The 18,357-nt window shown below is 39.2% G+C and overlaps 1 protein-coding gene across 2 annotated transcripts in view; it reads left to right on the top strand.

Annotated features, from left to right (window-relative positions):
- LOC122661338 (DExH-box ATP-dependent RNA helicase DExH1) overlaps nt 1-17,303 on the top strand; it is a 42,618-nt gene extending 25,315 nt beyond the window's left edge. For both annotated transcript variants that reach the window (XM_043856702.1, XM_043856711.1), the window contains 8 exons: nt 30-122; nt 4,679-4,893; nt 12,631-12,790; nt 12,952-13,225; nt 13,309-13,501; nt 13,607-13,793; nt 16,619-16,987; nt 17,090-17,303. In XM_043856702.1, the coding sequence (XP_043712637.1) occupies nt 30-122; nt 4,679-4,893; nt 12,631-12,790; nt 12,952-13,225; nt 13,309-13,501; nt 13,607-13,793; nt 16,619-16,987; nt 17,090-17,206 (1,608 nt within the window). In that variant the 3' untranslated portion in view covers nt 17,207-17,303. The remainder of the gene's footprint in view (nt 1-29; nt 123-4,678; nt 4,894-12,630; nt 12,791-12,951; nt 13,226-13,308; nt 13,502-13,606; nt 13,794-16,618; nt 16,988-17,089) is intronic.
- Nucleotides 17,304-18,357: the final 1,054 nt, after the last annotated feature.

Genomic DNA, 18,357 nt, shown 5'->3' with positions numbered 1-18,357 from the left:
CTTATGGCTATATTTTTTATTTTTTATAGGAGGTTGATATTGATTCTCACTACAAAAATTACAGCACATCTACAAAACAATCTCTTGAAGCTTGGTCTGGAGCACAGCTTGACCTGGGCCTTGTAAGTAGTCACTTGATTACTTGACAAAACCTGTAACATTATCACAATCATTGCACTTCCTATTACTCATTCAAAGTACGTATTCTGGCATCCTGCATTTTGATTATTGCTTGTTATTATAGTGTAGGATCTCTAAGTAAACAGCTAGACTTCTGCAAACCTAGGACGTAAACTTGAAGATCATTATAAGAACTAATTGTGGTATAGTTCCGAAGCAATTGGAGGACTTTTAATATTGACAAAAAGCACTCCAATTCAGAGAAGCAAAATAAGGGGAGTGATTGATTATAAAGAATCTGGTTGAGTCACATATAATCATCCATGGAAATAATTTTTCTTAGAAAATTTTCGGGTCTTGATTATGTCAAAAATTTATCTTTTAATTCCTAATATTGAAAGGGCTACTGGGCGCTTGGTGTAAATAGGAAAAAGGACAAATAATTTCTTTTTTGCTGGAGATGATTTTGCCTTGAATGTATCATGTGAATCTGTCTATGATGTAGAACTCCCATTGACAATGAAAAAAATTGATCACAAGATTCTTGGAGCTTTCTATAGTGACAATCGTGTCAGTGTGGATGGAGGAGGAGCGTAGCTATTTGGGGATGTAATGTAGTTCTAGATTGGTAGGAGACCAACTAGAAGCCAATAACCAGGATCTGCTATGAACTGGGTAATTCGAATAGGTAAAAATAGGTGTTTTTGGTTAAATTAGGGTTAGGGTTTAATGGGACCTAGGGTTTGATGGTAGGGTTATGCTAAGTTGACGTAGGGGAGTCTTCTAGTGAAGGTCTTGTTAAGTTTTAACAAGTCTAGGCCTTTTAATTAGAATCGACAGCAAGGTTAGGGTTAGGGTTTTGGGTTTTTGAAAAGAGGAAAAGGTGAATTTTTAGGGTTTATGATGGTCAGATGAGGGAGCAACTTGGATCGAGTTTTCCCTAGTATGAGAGGAGAATTCGATCAAAGTTTGGTGTGATTTGGCTGGCTGGTTTGGTCTGGGCAGAATTTAGGTATTGGGAAAATTGAAAACAAAAGGGGGAAACATAGGGTTTGGGCTGTGAGAGGATTAGAAGAATTGTAGGGGATGGATTCAAACTCACTTTTGTTGCAGCATTTCCTTAGCAGCAGCTTGTTTGATTGTGGATCTTGAATAAAAGTCGAAACTTGAATTGAACTTGAAAGCAGGGCTTCAGAAGAACAAAAAAAGCTTGAACGAACCACCCGGGCTTCACACCGCAAGGTGTCGATTGGATCAAACACCAATCCCACCAGCCTTATCAAACACAAGACAAAAATCTTCAATGGAGAAGAAGAGCAGCAAAAAGTTTTTCATTAATATCAAAATTCGTGTTCAGTACTTGCCCCCCGTACAACCTTATATAAAAGACTCAAAAAATAGACTCCTACACTTAAAAGGAAAGGCCTAACCCAACCCTTAACCTAGTAGGTAACATAAACTGACTAGGAAACTGAAATAGACTCAAAATAGAGTCCTAATCCAGCCCCACTAAACACTTAAAAGAAAAACCTACTAAAATAACTTAAATTGAACCATAGGTTCAAACCAGTTTTGGACCGGTTCAATTTAAAACAATAAAACATGAAAATAAACTAAGGGTCTTTTTGGTATCATTTTTCATTTTCATTTTCTGACAATTTTTCATTTTTTCATGAGTTTGGTATCATTTTTGAAACTTGTTTTTATTTAAAATAAATGAAAACACCCCCAAAATGATAATAGACTCAAGAGTCTATTATGGATTATGGGCAAAAACGTTTTTCCTTCATTTTTTCGCTAGTTTAATGAGCACATGCTCTTAAGTCCTCAAAATCGAGGGTAAAAGTGTCATTTGCTTTTATTTTTAGGAAGGCAAGCCCCCTCCTCCTCCCTCCTCTTCTTCTTCTTCTTGCAACGAGCCTTCACCATAGGGTTACAGTATGCCCCCGCCTCGCCCCTCCTCCTCCTCCTCCTTCAACGCTCCTGCACCTGCACCCATACCTCTATCATGTTGCTGCTTACAGGTCTTCTCAACTTGAACCTCCCCGACGTTACTAAGAAGATTATTGCTGAGTACATATGGTAATTTTTTTTTTTAATGTTTTTTAGCACCTGTTGTTTTTATTTCTTGAGTGCTTTGGTTTTCTTATTGGAATATTATGTTTCCGGATCTTACGTTTCTTGGGTTTCTGTATCGTCTCCGTTTTCTTTTCTTTTTTTTAAATGGTAATTTTTGGAGCTTCATTTGTGAGGATGATTGGAGAGATTGATCGGATATTACTCTGCTCTTCTGTACCATTTTGTCTTTAGATGAATAAAAGATTCGTGATTCTTGTTTGGGTTTCAAGTGTTCTTAACTAATGCAACCATGAGCTAATGTCTTAATTCTTTGTAACCAACCAACCCATGATGTCTCTCATGTGCATTTCATGTTTGTTGGGGTTGCAGTAGCAGAAAATGCACACTAACTCAAATAGAAGGAAGAAGATAGCTTCTGAGAGAGAAATTAATAAACAGTTAAGGGTAGTCTGAGCTGTAGATGGAAGAGCTAAATCTTGGTGATGAATGGTTAAAGAATGTGATATGGAATTTTTCCTTTTGAGGAGGGTAAGTAATTAATGGGGAAGAAGAAAAAGTTAGGTGCTTAGCTGGGTAAGTTGGAATCATGTGGAAGAAAGAATTGTTGAAAAACAGGGGCGGTGGGCGTAATCCACACAGCTTTCTTCGACATGATTCCAACTTACCAAGCTATTGGCCTTCTAATGCTTGTTCTAATTGTTGAATAACGAGGGCGGTGGGCGTAATCCACACGGGTTACAACGGAGAGTGGGGCATATGAGAAAGAACATGGGGCGGAAGGTTGCAGGGGAGGGTGGGGTTGCAGATGGTGGCAACGACAGCTCCCACAACAGGTCCGTCGACGGTAAGGGTGTCAATCGGTTCGGTTTCAGGTATTCGGTTCCATGACTTGAGTGTGACCCGAAACCGAACTGAAAACCTAGTCGGTTTTGGGACCACCAACCGAATCTGAACCTGCTCGGTTCGGTTCGGTTACGGTTTTAATTCGGGTCTAATTCGGTTTCCAAATACAGTTCTAATTCGGTTGCACACTTGAAGAGTTGAAAAGGGAAACTGAGAAAGGGAAATAGAGAAAACCTGGAAAGTGGAATATGAAAGCTCATTCGGTTAGATGGTTACCAAAAATACAAAGAAAATTTATAGAGTTTTTTATTTTGCCCCATGAAAAGTCATTCCGTTGGATGGTTACCAAAAAAACAAAGAAAACATAGGAAAGTGGAATATTTAAAGTCATTCGATTAGATATGGTTACCAAAAAATTTAAAAGACATATGGCTTTGGATTAAGTGGTTTATTCGGTTTGGTTTCGGTTCAAACCGACGGGTCTTGACATGAAACCGAACCAAACGAACCGAATTGAATTAGAATACCATATACCAGAACCGAAACCAAACCGAATTAATTCGGCTCGGCTCGGTTTGGTTTCGGTTTGGTTTTGACACCCTTAGTCGACGGCATCGGCACTGCCTTGAGAGGGACATCTTTGTTGTTGTATTTCAGGAGAAGAATCTACATCTCTTACAATCTACTGTGTTTAGAAGTTACCAAACTTATTTTTCATTCTACAATCTATTGTGTTTAGAAGTTACCAAACAATTTTAATTTTTTGATCAAAATGGTTTTCAGTAATGATTTTTTTTTAAGTAGGCCAAAAACAAAATGAAAAAATGATACCAAAGACCCCAAGTATGGAAGCTAATCTCGTATGCAACCTAATTACCCATACTTTAGGTTCATAAACATGACCTATTACATTGAAAACCCTTGGGATCAAAGGCCCAACATGACCTATTACATTGAAAACCCATGGGGTTAAAGGCCCAACATGTATATAACCCAACCCTAGACTTATTCCTAACCAAAGAAGCCCACTTTGGTGATAAATCTGCATCAGGATGTTTTCAAGGAGGAGTTTGGAACAGAATAATAACTAGGCTGTTAGTGTTTGGGGTGTTTATGTTAGGTGGTGGGTGCACTTTATCCCTCCCTCCCCACCCCCAACCACAATCCTCACCCCCTCCCCATTAAAAGGTACTGAAGCTATGCATGTCGTTGTGTATGTTTTGCCTGAATTTTCTGTTGGGTATATATTCACTTATGCAACTTTCTTGATTACCTCTACATCAGGCAAATTTGGTTAACTCATGTTTCTATGATGTGTTTAATAAATTGGGAGGAGTACCTTCACATAAGATGCAGTATTTCTCTCATGGATGGACCGATTAGAACCAGTCTGGAAGCCCAAACCAAGGAGAACCAGGTCCAAACCTGGCTTCTGGTTCAGTAGGGGGTGGGGGGAGCATGCCAAAATCAGCTTATCTGACTCCGTCTTTTCAGTTCAATACCTTTGAAGAAAACATGTTTAAGTTACATTGATATTTGATAAACTGTTTTAAATGCCAGAATTTATGATAATATGCAACATATCATTCTATCTTAAAATGGCTTTTGTCTCCTGTTTATTGTTGCTATTTTGTAGGTGGAAGCAACAATTGAGTATATCTGTCGCCACGAAGGTGATGGAGCTATTCTCGCCTTCTTGACCGGCTGGGATGAGATATCTAAGCTACTGGATAAAATTAGAGGGAACAACGTTCTTGGAAATCCTAACAAGTTTCTCATTCTTCCACTACATGGCTCAATGCCTACCATCAATCAGCGTGAAATATTTGACAGACCACCTAGTAACATGAGGCAAGTGGCTCATATTAATAGCTATACTTCGCAATGAAGTTCATCATAACAGATTGTCATTCATTATGCTGCACTTACAGGACAATGGAACATTAAACAGTTCATATGAATGTCTTATTATGAGAGAAATATATGAAAATCAATGCGTCACTATTAGGATTCGTTCATCTCAAGCTTCTGAATCTCTAGCTGATGACACATGGTCCTGCACATTTCCTTATGTATTTGGGTTGTATTTAACAGGAACAATTTGATTCATTTACTGACCTGAACATAAATTTTGTTCTAACTGGGCAGATAGAAATAATAATAATAATAATAATAATGATGATGATGATGATGACGATGACTTGAACTACTTTGTGTCAATCATCAGAAGTACTGTTTTGTCATTACATTCTAGCACCATTTCATTTGCTAAATCAGAAGCAGTCATGGCTCTTATATTACTTCAGAATAAGCTATTTTTGGATTTTGCTTTCTTTGTTTTTTTTTTGAACACTTTAATCTTGCACCATATTACTTTCTGGTGCAGCCTTCAGTCAATGCTGTGAATTAGTGGAAAAAAAAGAGAGAAGAGACTGCCGCTAGTTGGATTGACAGTTCAAAAACAAATCGGCAGTCTCCCCCATTGTGTATATATATATCAGTCAATTACAATACCACAGGGACTGATGGGAGAAGAAACAAATGGAGTAACAATCAACTTCCTTATAACTGCATTCCTCACAAAGTGACAGTCAACTTCAATGTGTTTGGTCCTTTCATGAAACACCGGGTTACTAGTAATATCGATAGCAACTTGATTATCACCGAACATCTTCATAGGTTTAATAACCAGAAATCCCAACTCTTGAAGCAGTGACTTCAATCACATCAACTCGGCTGTAGTATGAGCCATAGCCCTATAATTATTATTCTTGATGCCGTTAGGCACCTTGCAGGGATGTATTCGGCGGATGCCGGAGACAGGGGCAAGGTGTCATTAAAGGGTAAGTATGTAATTCTAATGAGACCGTTTATTTAATTATTTAGTGGATTAAATTAATTTGAATGGGTTCATGTCTAATTAATATTATTCCTATGCTTAAGTTAATTACATTACACTTATATGTGAGGACTAAAGTTAATGGAATCAAATTATACATATAATAATATGCTAATTAAAATCATAAGCTTGTAATATATGACTATTGAATAAATTGAAATTAATTTAGTCTTTGATCCTTATTAAACGGGCTGATATATGGTCTTGGATTCAAATGGAGTGGATTTGGGTCAACTTAAGTGACCCTGGTTCACTTGGTTGAAATGGAGCGGAATTGGGTCAACCATGGACATAGGTTACTACAATGCAAATGGTTTTTGAAAAAGCAAGGTATGGGTCTAGGAATGGGTTAGAAAGAGAGTTGGTTTTAAAATTTATAAAAGAGGTAAAGGGGTTGTAGTGTTGTACGACCTTGGTCTCTCCATTTTTGTGTTGCTGACTTGAGTTTGGGAAGAAGAAGAGAGAAAGGGAGAAAGGGAGAGAGGGAGAAGAGAGAGAAAATAGTGATGGATTTTGGAGTTGTGAGGCCGAAATTTCAAAATCAAGAAGAAGAGGTGGAGCTAGGAGCAAGGAATTAGAAGGGCCTAAGCTAAAGAGGAGTTCAGGATCATCAAGAGGTAGGTCTTCAATCTGTTATTTTTCTGTTTTTAGGATTCTTGAGTAAAATTCAGAAAAGGGGAAAATGGGAAAGAAGTAGAAGAGGAAGGACGCAAGGAGAAGAGAAGAAGTAGGAGGAGGAAGGAGAGGGGGGCCTGCTGGCCCAGGCAGCCGGCGCTGGCAGCCGTTGGATGTGGCGAACTGACGCAGACGGAATATTAGATCTGAAAAATAATGGATCAGATCTGAAATTAGAGGGTAAAAACAATAGAATTAAAGAGGGGGAAAAGGTAACCGCAGGTGATGGAGAAGATGAAAGGTCAGATGAAGTTGCTGGTTTAATGGATGATGGTGTAGGTTCAAGAGAAGAAGAAGAAGAAGATGGGTTGAAGTTAAAGAAGATAAGGGGAAGAAAATAGGTTGATGTAGACGGAATATTATCTATAAAATAATGGATCAGATCTGAAATAAGAAGGGTAAAAAAAATAGAATTATAGAGGAGGGGGGGGGGGGAGGTAACCGCAGGTGATGGAGAAGATGAAGGTCAGATGAAGTTGCAGGTTTAATGGATGATGGTGTAGATTCAAGAGAAGAAGAAGAAGAAGATAGGTTGAAGTTCAAAAAGATAAGGGGAAGAAAATATGGGAGAGAGAAAGATAAACAAGATTAGGGAGAGGGGAGGGATAGAAGGTGATCAAACACACCTGCTGATTTCCAATGAAATCTATTATTCAATTCATTCTTCAAATCTTCCTTTTATTGTTGGATTACATGAGTATATAAAGAAAATAAAAATGACTCTTGAACTGAAGCATTAATAGAAGCTAACTTCAATAAAGCATTAAATTACCTAGAAACTAATACCAAGTAAAATTAATTACTTAACACAAATTTTTGGACTCTACATAGAAACTTAAAAGTCCCAACTTGAAAACTGAAAAGTCTAATTAAAGCACCTAGAAAAAAGAAATCAACTCATTAACTAAGCCTAAGAAAATGAAAAGACACGGAATATTAAAAGACACTTTAAGAAAATAAAACTCAGGTTTGTGGCTCTTTGGAGTCGACTTCATAGGCCCACCAGCAATAATATCACAGGAACCAATCCTGGCCAGCATAACCCACGGCTGGGCTTAATTGGGGCTGGTTCTTGGCCCTTCGGTTTGGGCCTAGTTCTGATGTGGACCAAAACGTACGAGGGATGTTCTTCAGGCTTGATACTGGATCACAAACCCCCCCTGCGTGTGTTTGTGTGTGGCCTCAAGGGGGCTGCTGTGGTGGCCTCTTAGCCACTGAGATTTCAAAAAAAAAAAATTGAAGGAAGAAGAAGAGGAAAAGAAGTATAGAACTTGTAGTAAGGCACCATCTTATTTTCATTTATTTTCTTCTTATCTTGTATATATCATTCCTTTTATAGGCTGAGTAAAATTGATATGATCAACACTGAATCTGGCCACCGTCGTTTGATTCTTGCTTTTCCACGTGACAAGATTGCTACCAATAAACGTACAGTAACCTGTGGTAGATCTCCTATCACCGTCAGCACCAGCCCAGTATGCTTCAGAATATTTGACCAGATCAATATACTGATGAGGTCGATAAATAAGTCACTTGTCTTGAGCCCCCTTAGATACCTTAAGTTTCAACATGCTGCCTCCCAATGAGTCTTCTTAGGTGACTCCATAAATTCACTAATTACTCTTGTACCAGTGCTTGTCAAATTCCTTGCCGTCACTTGTTCCAAACTTTTGTGTGGATCCATAAGAGTATCAACTGGTTTAGAAGCAAGCATACCAATCTCAGACAAGAGGTCTAACACATATTTTCTTTGTGGATAGACTAATCCCTTTCTTACTTTATAGCACTTCAATACCAAGAAAATACCTAATGGCACCCAAGTCTTTCATTTGAAAATGTTGAGATAGATAAAATTGTACCTCTGTAATCCCATATGCATCATCCCCATCTATGATGATATGAACATACACAATGAATACAACCACTCTATAATCTTGGCACCGAACAAATACACACACCCCCTATTCAGCTAGAGGTTTAGATCATGTGGGGGGCTGTGGAGCAAGAAGATCCGAAGTAGGTTGGACATTCTTCTTATGCCATTGATACACTTGCAATGATGCAGACGATGTAGTGGTTGGAGCATCATCAAATGGCACAAGCATGGGAATAGGGGGTGTGTGGGCAGCATCTGTGGCAAGCGAACAGTTAGTTGCAGGAGGTGAAAAGTATGCAATATTTTCAAAAAATGTAACATGGTCACTAACAAACTGCCGATGAGTGAAAGGATCATAATACTTGTACCCTTTCCAAGTTCTAGAGTAACCACGAAAAACATACTTGACAGCCTTGCGGGACAACTTATTAACCTAAGGTTACAAATAATGCACAAAGCACACAAATCCAATAACCCAGGGCGGCAAAGAAAATAAGGGAGATTTTGGAAACAAAATAAGAAAAGGTGAACGGTTTATCAAATAACAGGCAGTGAGAACTGCATCACACAAATGATGTTTGGGAACATGCACATGAATCATTATAGACCGAGCAATTTCCAATAAATGTATGCTATTCCATAACAGCCCCATTTTGTTGGTATGTTTCCGAACAACTCCTTTGATGGGTCATACCATGAGCAGAACAAAAAGTAGATATCTCACGTTCAGTGTATTCAAGTGCATTATCAAATCAGAGAAAAACTTTAATCAAAGCATCAAATTGAGTCTTTATTTCACTATAAAGAAAATAAAGGACTTCTAGACACACTACGAGAAAGAAAAGGCGATTGATCATGCTTCCTAAGTTCACACGCTTCATACTCAAGGCGAGGCATGGATTTGCAACTAGGCACAATATGCTGAAGTTTGGATAACGATAGGTGCCCCAACCAAAAATGCCACTGAATAGGGGAAAGGCCACCAGAAGTAGTAGTAGTAGTAGCATCAAAGGGTCCAGTGCAATTCAGATAGTAAAGTTCAGCCTACTCAAACCCTCCACCAATCGTCATCCTTATTTGAAGGTCCTAAAAATAAGAGGGATAGAAGGTGACAGAACAATCGAGAGATTTAGTAAATTGACTGACTGAGAAAAGACTTAAAAGCAATTGTGGTACATGAAAGATAGAGGACAGAGGACAAAGTCATGGATGAAGTAGGTGAAACCGTACCATGACCAGTTACATGAGTAGAGGATCCATTACCAAGAATTACAAGTGAAGACTTGTGAACTTTTCACAAGAAAATAATTCCGACTTACCAGTCATATGGGTAGAAGCACCAGAATCAATTATCTAAGGATTAGAAGTGTTGGTGTTTTTAGTGGGGAAAGTACTATACACTTTTCCCCATCAGTAGGTCCGAATTTTTTCAAACAAGAAGATTTGGCAGTAAGGAATGTTGATGTACCTGAGTAAGCCAGAGTGGTTGTGGATGAGGAAGTAGCAGTGGATGACTCAAGATATTGGAGACGTTTAAGTAGTGACTATAGTCTTCTCAAGACACGGAACCTGATGGAGAAGCTCTAGATGAAGAGGCAAGGGTGGAGTCGCCAAAAGACACCTTAGTATTTACCATCAAACACAGCAGTGTTAGCTAATTGTTGAGTCCATTATGGTTTACCATGTTCAGCCCAACACCTCTCAAGTGTATGATTGGACTTGCCACAAAAAGAACACTGTCTGGAGGATTGGTCAGTTTGCTGTCCACCTGTACCACGACCAGGACCTCTCCATTAGCCATAACCTCTCCCAAGAAAGGTAGAACCTCGACCACGACCAGCAACACACGCAGTGCCTTCCTTAGGAGGGATGAGATGGCAGCTCTGGAAGTTGTAACAATATGCTGAAGATGAGAGCAGGTTTCATTCAATGAAGGCACCTTCTCCCTAATAAGCTATTGGCTCTTAACAGGCTAATAATCAGAATTTAATCCGGACAAAAATTTTGCTACTTGAATTTAAGCACATTGAAGCTTGAACTGTTCAAGATCAGTAGTAAGAGGTAGATGAATATTGAACTCCTCATACATACCCTTAAAAACATTGAAGTACTCATTCAAAGATTTGCCCTCTGTTTAATTGAAAATTTTATTGTACAGATCATAAATACGAGACATGTTCTTCTCCTGGGAGAAGCTTTCCAAGTCATCCCAAATCCTTTTGGCAGTGTGTGGAACATGATGTTTGCTGCAATACCTTGGTCCATATTGTTCCACAACCATATGAGAAGAGTGTCATTCACACAGTCCACTCCTCATAGGCTTTGGAATCAGTGGAAGTTAGTTCGGATGTGAGATACTTCATCTTCCTTTTAGCATTACTGTAAACATTAACTGCCTGGGGCCATAGCAAATAATTAGAAACTCTATTGAGTTTGATAGTAGTGATTTGGACATTAACATTTTCTGAGGTAGATTTGGGATCAGCCATCATGCACAAAGGGAACAACACAGTGAGCAATTGAAACCACTTCTGGCCAACAGGAAGATTTCTTCAAAATATAGATGTATGCAGCTTTTGATTAGTCTCCAAGCCTGGAGATACATAGTATAGCAGTAGGGTATGCAAATAGCACAAGAAAGCACTGGTCTGGAGAGAACTGAAGAACCAGCAGCACGAAAAGTTAAATCTGAACTTCAAAAACCCAGAATTTGAATGATTTTCAATAGAAATAAATTCTGGTGTGGTATGGACACCAAAACAGGGTCGAGTGACCCTTTATAGAGGGGCAACAGTGCCCTAAAATTTCCTATGGATCTGATGGTTAGATCCAGAGTAATTAAGAAAGACAATTGTGTCAAAAAGCTTCAAAAAACAGAGTATCTCATATGCTGTTGGAGAAGATTGATTCCATAAAATCTGGTACTCTGATCAGCCCCAACTAGGATTGAGTATCCTTACCAGTGTTGTGACTGGTGTCAGCAAAGCCCTGAAATAATAGAGGAATCTGCTGGCTTGAAGTAAGATAAAAGACAGATCTTAAATCTGCCCAAAATAAATGCCAGAACAAAGTTCCGCCAGTCCTTGTATGGATACCAATAAATTCCTGTAGATATCAACTCTATGTAGTGTTCTTCATGTAGATAGCATAAAAGAGATGCTAGTTTTTTATTGACATAAACTACATCTTCATAGTGGATAGTTGCAGCGATGGGCTGCACACCACAAGAGAGAGATCGAAATAGAGCCTCTCAGAACAAAGATTGAGAAGGTTGCTAGCACTCTGATACCATATCACAATACCAGAAAAAGATAACTAGCAATAACAACAGAGAACAAGAGAGACCAAGTGAGAAAGAAGAGAGAATAGACTGCCACTAGTTGGATTGACAGTCCCCCACCCCCCATGGTATATATATATCAATTACGATACTTTGAGAGTCCTTGTGGTAGTAAAGAACTTATCGAAGACTAACCAACACATCAACTATACTAACTGGAATCATAATAGAACTAAACTAATGACTACCGCAGGGACTGACAATAATACCACTGTGGTATTACAAACATATAACTTAACACATTGGTTCCTAACTTTGTTATTAGTCTTTAATTGAACCACTTTCAACCTAAATTCAGTTATTTGTGTTATTTCTTGCTTGACTCCTATTTCTGCTCCATAATTTCAACTAAAAAGAGAGAGGGGGGGGGGGGGATGCCCCAGAAAGTATGGCTGGTCCAGCCACACTGCGCTCGTGAAGCGTCCCTCCATTTGTTGTGCAACGAATGTAAGTCCTAGCCCTGACTGGTGGGAACCCATTTGGGTTCTCTAGGGCATGGAAACCCATGCTATACGGTTAAGGAAAGTAACCACTAGGTTTATATTTCATATCTCTTCTGAATAAAGTTTATGCATAGTTCTTTTATGTGGGAATATAATGGTTGGTCTTATTACCTACGCATGCTAATGGGATTACTGTCTGGTTAACTTGATTCACTTTAAATATTTGATAAACTCTTTTAGTTGTTTATGTTACTTACATCTATGTGAAATCATTTATAAGTTTTCACTAGTCGAAAAACCTCTTCAAAATTTTAGTATGGTGCATGTTGCATTTTCTAATTGGCATTTCTTGCAGGAAAATTGTGCTAGCAACAAACATTGCTGAGAGTAGTATAACAATAGATGATGTTGTCTATGTTGTAGACTGTGGAAAGGCAAAGGAAACTAGTTATGATGCTCTAAACAAGTTGGCTTGTTTGTTGCCATCATGGATATCAAAAGCTTCAGCACATCAGGTAACTAAAGCACCATGTTAACGTAACTACCAATTGGACAGTGCTCTATCTTAAACTATAGATTACAGGTCTGAGCTTTGTTTTTCACCAGAATAAGTGGATAGTTGAATCTGAGTCACTTATTGGTGGTTCCTCTTTGTGCTGTGATGATAAATTTACAGAGACGAGGGCGTGCAGGTCGTGTTCAGCCTGGTGTCTGTTATAGGCTGTTTCCAAAAGTAATCCATGATGCAATGCCCCAGTATCAGTTGCCTGAAATTCTCCGAACACCATTGCAAGAACTTTGCCTCCATATCAAAAGTTTACAGCTAGGAAATATTGGGTCGTTTCTGGCAAAAGCACTTCAGCCACCAGACTCTCTTGCGGTTAAAAATTCAATTGAGCTTCTCAAAATGATTGGAGCTCTAGATGATGATGAAGAACTTACTCCACTTGGTATGTGATTGTTTTAACTTTATTCAGTTTCTATTCCATTTATTTAGTTGGGATCCTTTTGTGATCTAACAAGTAATTTACAGGTCGTCATCTTTGCAAATTGCCTTTGGATCCTAATATTGGGAAGATGCTTTTGATGGGGTCTATCTTTCAGTGCCTTGGCCCTGCATTAACAATTGCTTCTGCTCTTGCGCATCGTGACCCATTTGTCCTCCCAGTAAATAGGAAAGAGGAAGCTGATGCTGCAAAAAGATCGTTTGCTGGTGATTCCTGCAGGTCAGATCATTGGACTTGGTGATCATGTTTCTTCTTTACAGGATAGTGGAAATCTCTTTAAAATGCTGTTTCTGATAGGAGAACTTGCCAATGTTTTTCAAGCAGTGATCACATTGCCCTTCTCAAAGCCTTTGAAGCTTGGAAGGATGCAAAAAGTTGTGGGAGAGAAAGGGCATTCTGTTGGGAGAATTTCTTATCACCGATTACCCTGCAGATGATGGAGGACATGAGAAATCAATTTCTGGATCTACTGTCAGACATTGGCTTTGTCGACAAATCCCGGGGAGCTAAGGTAAGCTCTACAGTTTCAGAAGAACTTGTACGTGAGTGAGCTTTTCAGTGAGACAGCTGGGATGATCCGGTAGTCTTTCTAGTCATAGTTCTACCAGTAGTCTTTCTAGTCAGAGTTCTGCCGAAAAGTATTGCTTTGAGAGTTCTGCCCAAAAGAATTATCATTCTGGGATAGGATTTCAACTGATTTTAGAACAATCTAAGTATGTTGTGGGCTTAATTTATTGAATAAGAAAGGAGGTGATGAGAATGTTAGCTATTAGGGTTTAGAGCTAATCTGTGTGTGTGCATGCATGCATTCGAGAGAGATGACTCTTTAGATGACTCCTTTAGACAGAACCAGTTTTAGTTCAAACCACTAAGGTAAAGCTGCTGAAACGGACAGGTGTGTGTGTGTGTGTGTGCAGATTCAAGCCCAATCAGGATTCTAATTACCCCACTATAAAGCTACAATCCGCACCAAACCAATAAGGTAAAGCTGCTGAAATGGACGTGTGCAGGATTCTAAATACCCCAGTATAAAGCTACAATCCACTCCAAAACAACTAAACTTCAAGGGGAAGTCATGTCCTGAACACCATCTTGGCCTATCCACTCCAAGCCAGCAAATCCGCCAACTCAACCTAGACCAATGGAATGAACAGATCACTTGAGAATCCAGAAACTTTGTTCTTCTAATTATGTTGGCAAATCTCCAGGATCTGTCCTCTGAAGAGGTAAGCCAGACGATAACCAAGCAGAGGCCCATCTCTCCTTTAGACACAACTAGTTTTAGTTCAAACCACTAAGTTAAAGCTGCTGAAACGGATGGGTGTGTGTGTGTGTGCAGATTCAGGCCCAATCCGGATTCTAAATACCCCAGTATAAAGCTACGATCCGCCCCAAAACAACTAAACTTCAAGGGGATGTCATGTCCTGAACACCATCTTGGCCTATCCACTCCAAGCCAGCAAATCCGCCAACTCAACCTAGACCAATGGAATGAACAGATCACTTGAGAATCCAGAAACTTTGTTCTTCTAATTATGTTGGCAAATCTCCAGGATCTGTCCTCTGAAGTGGTAAGCCAGACGATAACCAAGCAGAGTCCCCCTCGACCATCAAATATGTGAAGCCATCCTTAATGTCTAACTCCAACCCCAACTGAAGAGACATAAGCTCAGTGTGCATGGAAATGACATTGCCAATTGGGCTCACATACACCCTAACAGTGTCTCCTGATCTCACTCTGATAACTCCATCTCTCCAAGTTCTCAGATTTCTCAAGGGACATCCATCAAGATTCAGTTCTACCTGGAGTAGCCAGCCACTGATATCTCCTATCCTTAGCCTCCTCAAAAGACAACAGCTTCCCAGTCCCCAAATAAATGATGAGCAGGGACATCCTTAAATAAATTGTGTATCATTGCCCAACGAGTGATCCTGATAGTGATTTTTCTCTATGATAACCCTCTCATCCAGAAGCTCATTATCTCTAAACAGTCTAGCATTTTTTTCCTCCTAAATGCACTAAAAGGGGACCCAAAGAGTAGCTTGATATACCAATCTGCTCCTGTCTGAAGTAGCAGTATCCCAAAAGTCCAAAACCACATCAAGTCCCTGACATTTTTGGGAAAATCCTGTCCAGATGAAAGACCCTCAAAGAGTGGAACCTGTTTCTTTTGGCGGAACAAATGGTCAACCAATTTCTTATCCACCTTGCACATCAAGCAAACGATAGGAGAAAGGAGGTATCCTGGTCTTCCCATTGATCAGTGTCCACTGTCATTACCTTTTTGTTGGCAATTTCCATCCAAAAGCATTATATTTGGAATTTGGATGGGCCTCTTGGATTTTCTACCGGAATATCCTTTTAGCCTTCTAGAATCCTATCTTCATTAGCCACTCTATATTTGCATTCTGCAAACTTCCTTCACAAAGCTTTGTTCTTTTAGCTGAATCTCCATAACTTCATCAAAGCTGTTATGGCTTACTAGTGAGATCCTTTGTGTGCTTAGCCCTCCTGAATTTCTTGGCTTACAAACGTACTTCCAGGTTTCTAGCGGAATTTTTCTAGATAAATTTGGGCATCCCTCCCAATCCCAAGTATTTATAGAAGTCTTCATATTTCTAGTGACCAAACAAGGCACATTGGGTAATGTGAATGTAGATTGGTCTTGAACTAGAGTAATTTGACCTCCAGAGCAGATGTATGCAAATGTAGCTGCACTACATTTCCATCCCTTCTAATGTTGGGTTCCAAATAGATGAGTTTCTGAAACTGATGCCAATGGGGATAACCCAAATATGAAAACAGGAGCCGACTGGCTGAGTAGCCCAATCTTCTAGTACTTTGTTCCACCTATTTCTGTCACATATCCCTGATTGTAACAGGTATGCTTTTCCCAAGTTAGTATGTACCCCTATCTGCTTAGTTTCTGAGGAGATCCCTGAGAACTGCCATTTGATCCCTTCTATTCCCAAAAAAGAGGTCATACATCTTCATATTTGTCTGTGAGAGGTCCTAAGAGCTGTCCTGAACCTCGATGCTTTGAATCAGCCCTTGTTGCACAACCAAATGAATAAGCCCATTCAACCACAAGGAGGAATTGAGTAATTGAGTATGGTAAAACAGGATCATCCTTGACATGTCCCTCTTGCACAATTACATAGGCATCTTTTGCATTAATTAATCCATTATTGTGTTCAAATTGATCAAGTCTTCATAACTTAACAGAAGTCCTTTGCATTTTCAGTGGGATTTCCTCTTTATTACTATCAATTCTTTTGTCCAAAGCATTTGGTTTTTTGTTTTCACGATGCCCAAACTAAATGCATATTATGCAGGTGTACAATAGATACAGTGATGATCTGGAGATGGTTTGTGCAATCTTATGTGCTGGGCTCTACCCAAATGTCGTGCAGTGCAAAAGGAGAGGAAAGCGTTCTGCCTTCTACACTAAAGAAGTTGGTAAAGTTGACATCCACCCAGCATCTGTCAATGCCGGGGTCGTCCTTTTTCCACTCCCGTACATGGTTTACAGTGAGAAGGTGAAGACAACCAGCATTTTCATACGGGACTCAACGAATATATCAGATTATGCTTTGCTTCTCTTTGGAGGCAACCTCATTCCGAGCAAAACTGGAGAGGGTATTGAAATGCTCGATGGATATCTTCATTTCTCAGCATCAAGGAGCGTGTTAGCATTGATACAGGTAATGCTTCTCAGAGTTACCTGGGGGATATAAGATCTAAGCTTTGACAATAAATTGACTGCAACAGGGTTTTGATGTTAGATCTGTGTTGGAGTTTTGCAGAACTTGAGAAGCAAACTTGATAAGCTTCTTCTACAGAAAATTGAGGAACCAGGGCTGGACATCCATGCAGAAGGCAAGGGAGTGGTTGCTGCTGTTGTGGAGTTGTTACACAGCTAGAATGTAAATAACTAATAGATGTTTTGCTGCCACTAAAATCCTAGGAACAGGAGTTCTACCATTCATTTTATTCAACAATCTATGTTTGAGCATTATAGTACATTTTTTTCTCCTTCCCATTGAGGGGTAATCCTGTCATTTCACATAAGATAATGACAGCTTATAATGATAAGTAAAAAAATGAAAAAAATTGCTAGTTAGTGAATGATAGTACCATTATTTTTCCAATTAGTTCCCTAAAAAGTAATTCGCTATAGATATGGACTTTCAATTAGTCCTCTGAAAAGTAATTCGCTATAGATATGGACAGGTAACGGTTTATCATAGTGGTTTCAATTTGGAGGTCAAATTGAACAGCCCGACTGGAAAACAAACTAGACTGCCTGAATTCCCTATTGGTCCAATTTTCATTTTAGAGAAAAAATGCTAGTTACTGGTCGGTTTTGGTCTGGTTCATTGGACCCAAAATACTGACAAGATGGTATAAAACATAAAGAACCGGATAAAAACTCGATTAAGGTCTGGAGTCTGCACCAATATGTGGCAAGGCCTCGGTCAGCCGGATCGAATCTGACTGAGATCAACCGATTGATGCCCTAGTTTCTCAATTTGCTTCTTTCTGAAATAGTAGGCAGGCTTGAGCTGAATCAGCTATCAAAGGGAGAGTGATACGTGCTTGGGTTCTTCACGCTTACTTATAGGGACTGATGGAAGGAATTATCGGGTAAATTAGGTGGAAGCCAATCTCAATTCTCTATAGAGGAAGTAGGGAGATAGAAAGTGGAGATTTAAGAAATTTACTTTGTTGATTAGGAGTTTGGCGAGCTTCACTTCTCATAAGAGGATAATTAGAGAGTTCAATCTTATCTTCTCTATTTCTTAATACTAATAATTATGGCAACTTAAGAGTCTGTTGCCGGTTACGAGTTACGACTCACTCCTTATCTTCCACGTACATACATACGCAGTTACTATAACCACCCACACCCCTTAATTCCTAGTAATTTATTCAAATAATATAACACCTAATAACTTACAATAACTACTTGCGTGTGGTGTGGGTTGTGTGTATCCGTCATCCCACGGTCCTAAAAGTCGGTTAATCTTCTGGGATTGATGTGTGGTTTATGTGATTACACTTTCATTAAAAA

The sequence above is a fragment of the Telopea speciosissima genome, chromosome 1 (assembly GCF_018873765.1).
Source record: "Telopea speciosissima isolate NSW1024214 ecotype Mountain lineage chromosome 1, Tspe_v1, whole genome shotgun sequence".
Lineage (NCBI taxonomy): Eukaryota > Viridiplantae > Streptophyta > Magnoliopsida > Proteales > Proteaceae > Telopea > Telopea speciosissima.
The sequence above is the reverse complement of the archived record's forward strand: the minus strand, read 5'-3'. Positions and strand labels throughout refer to the sequence as shown.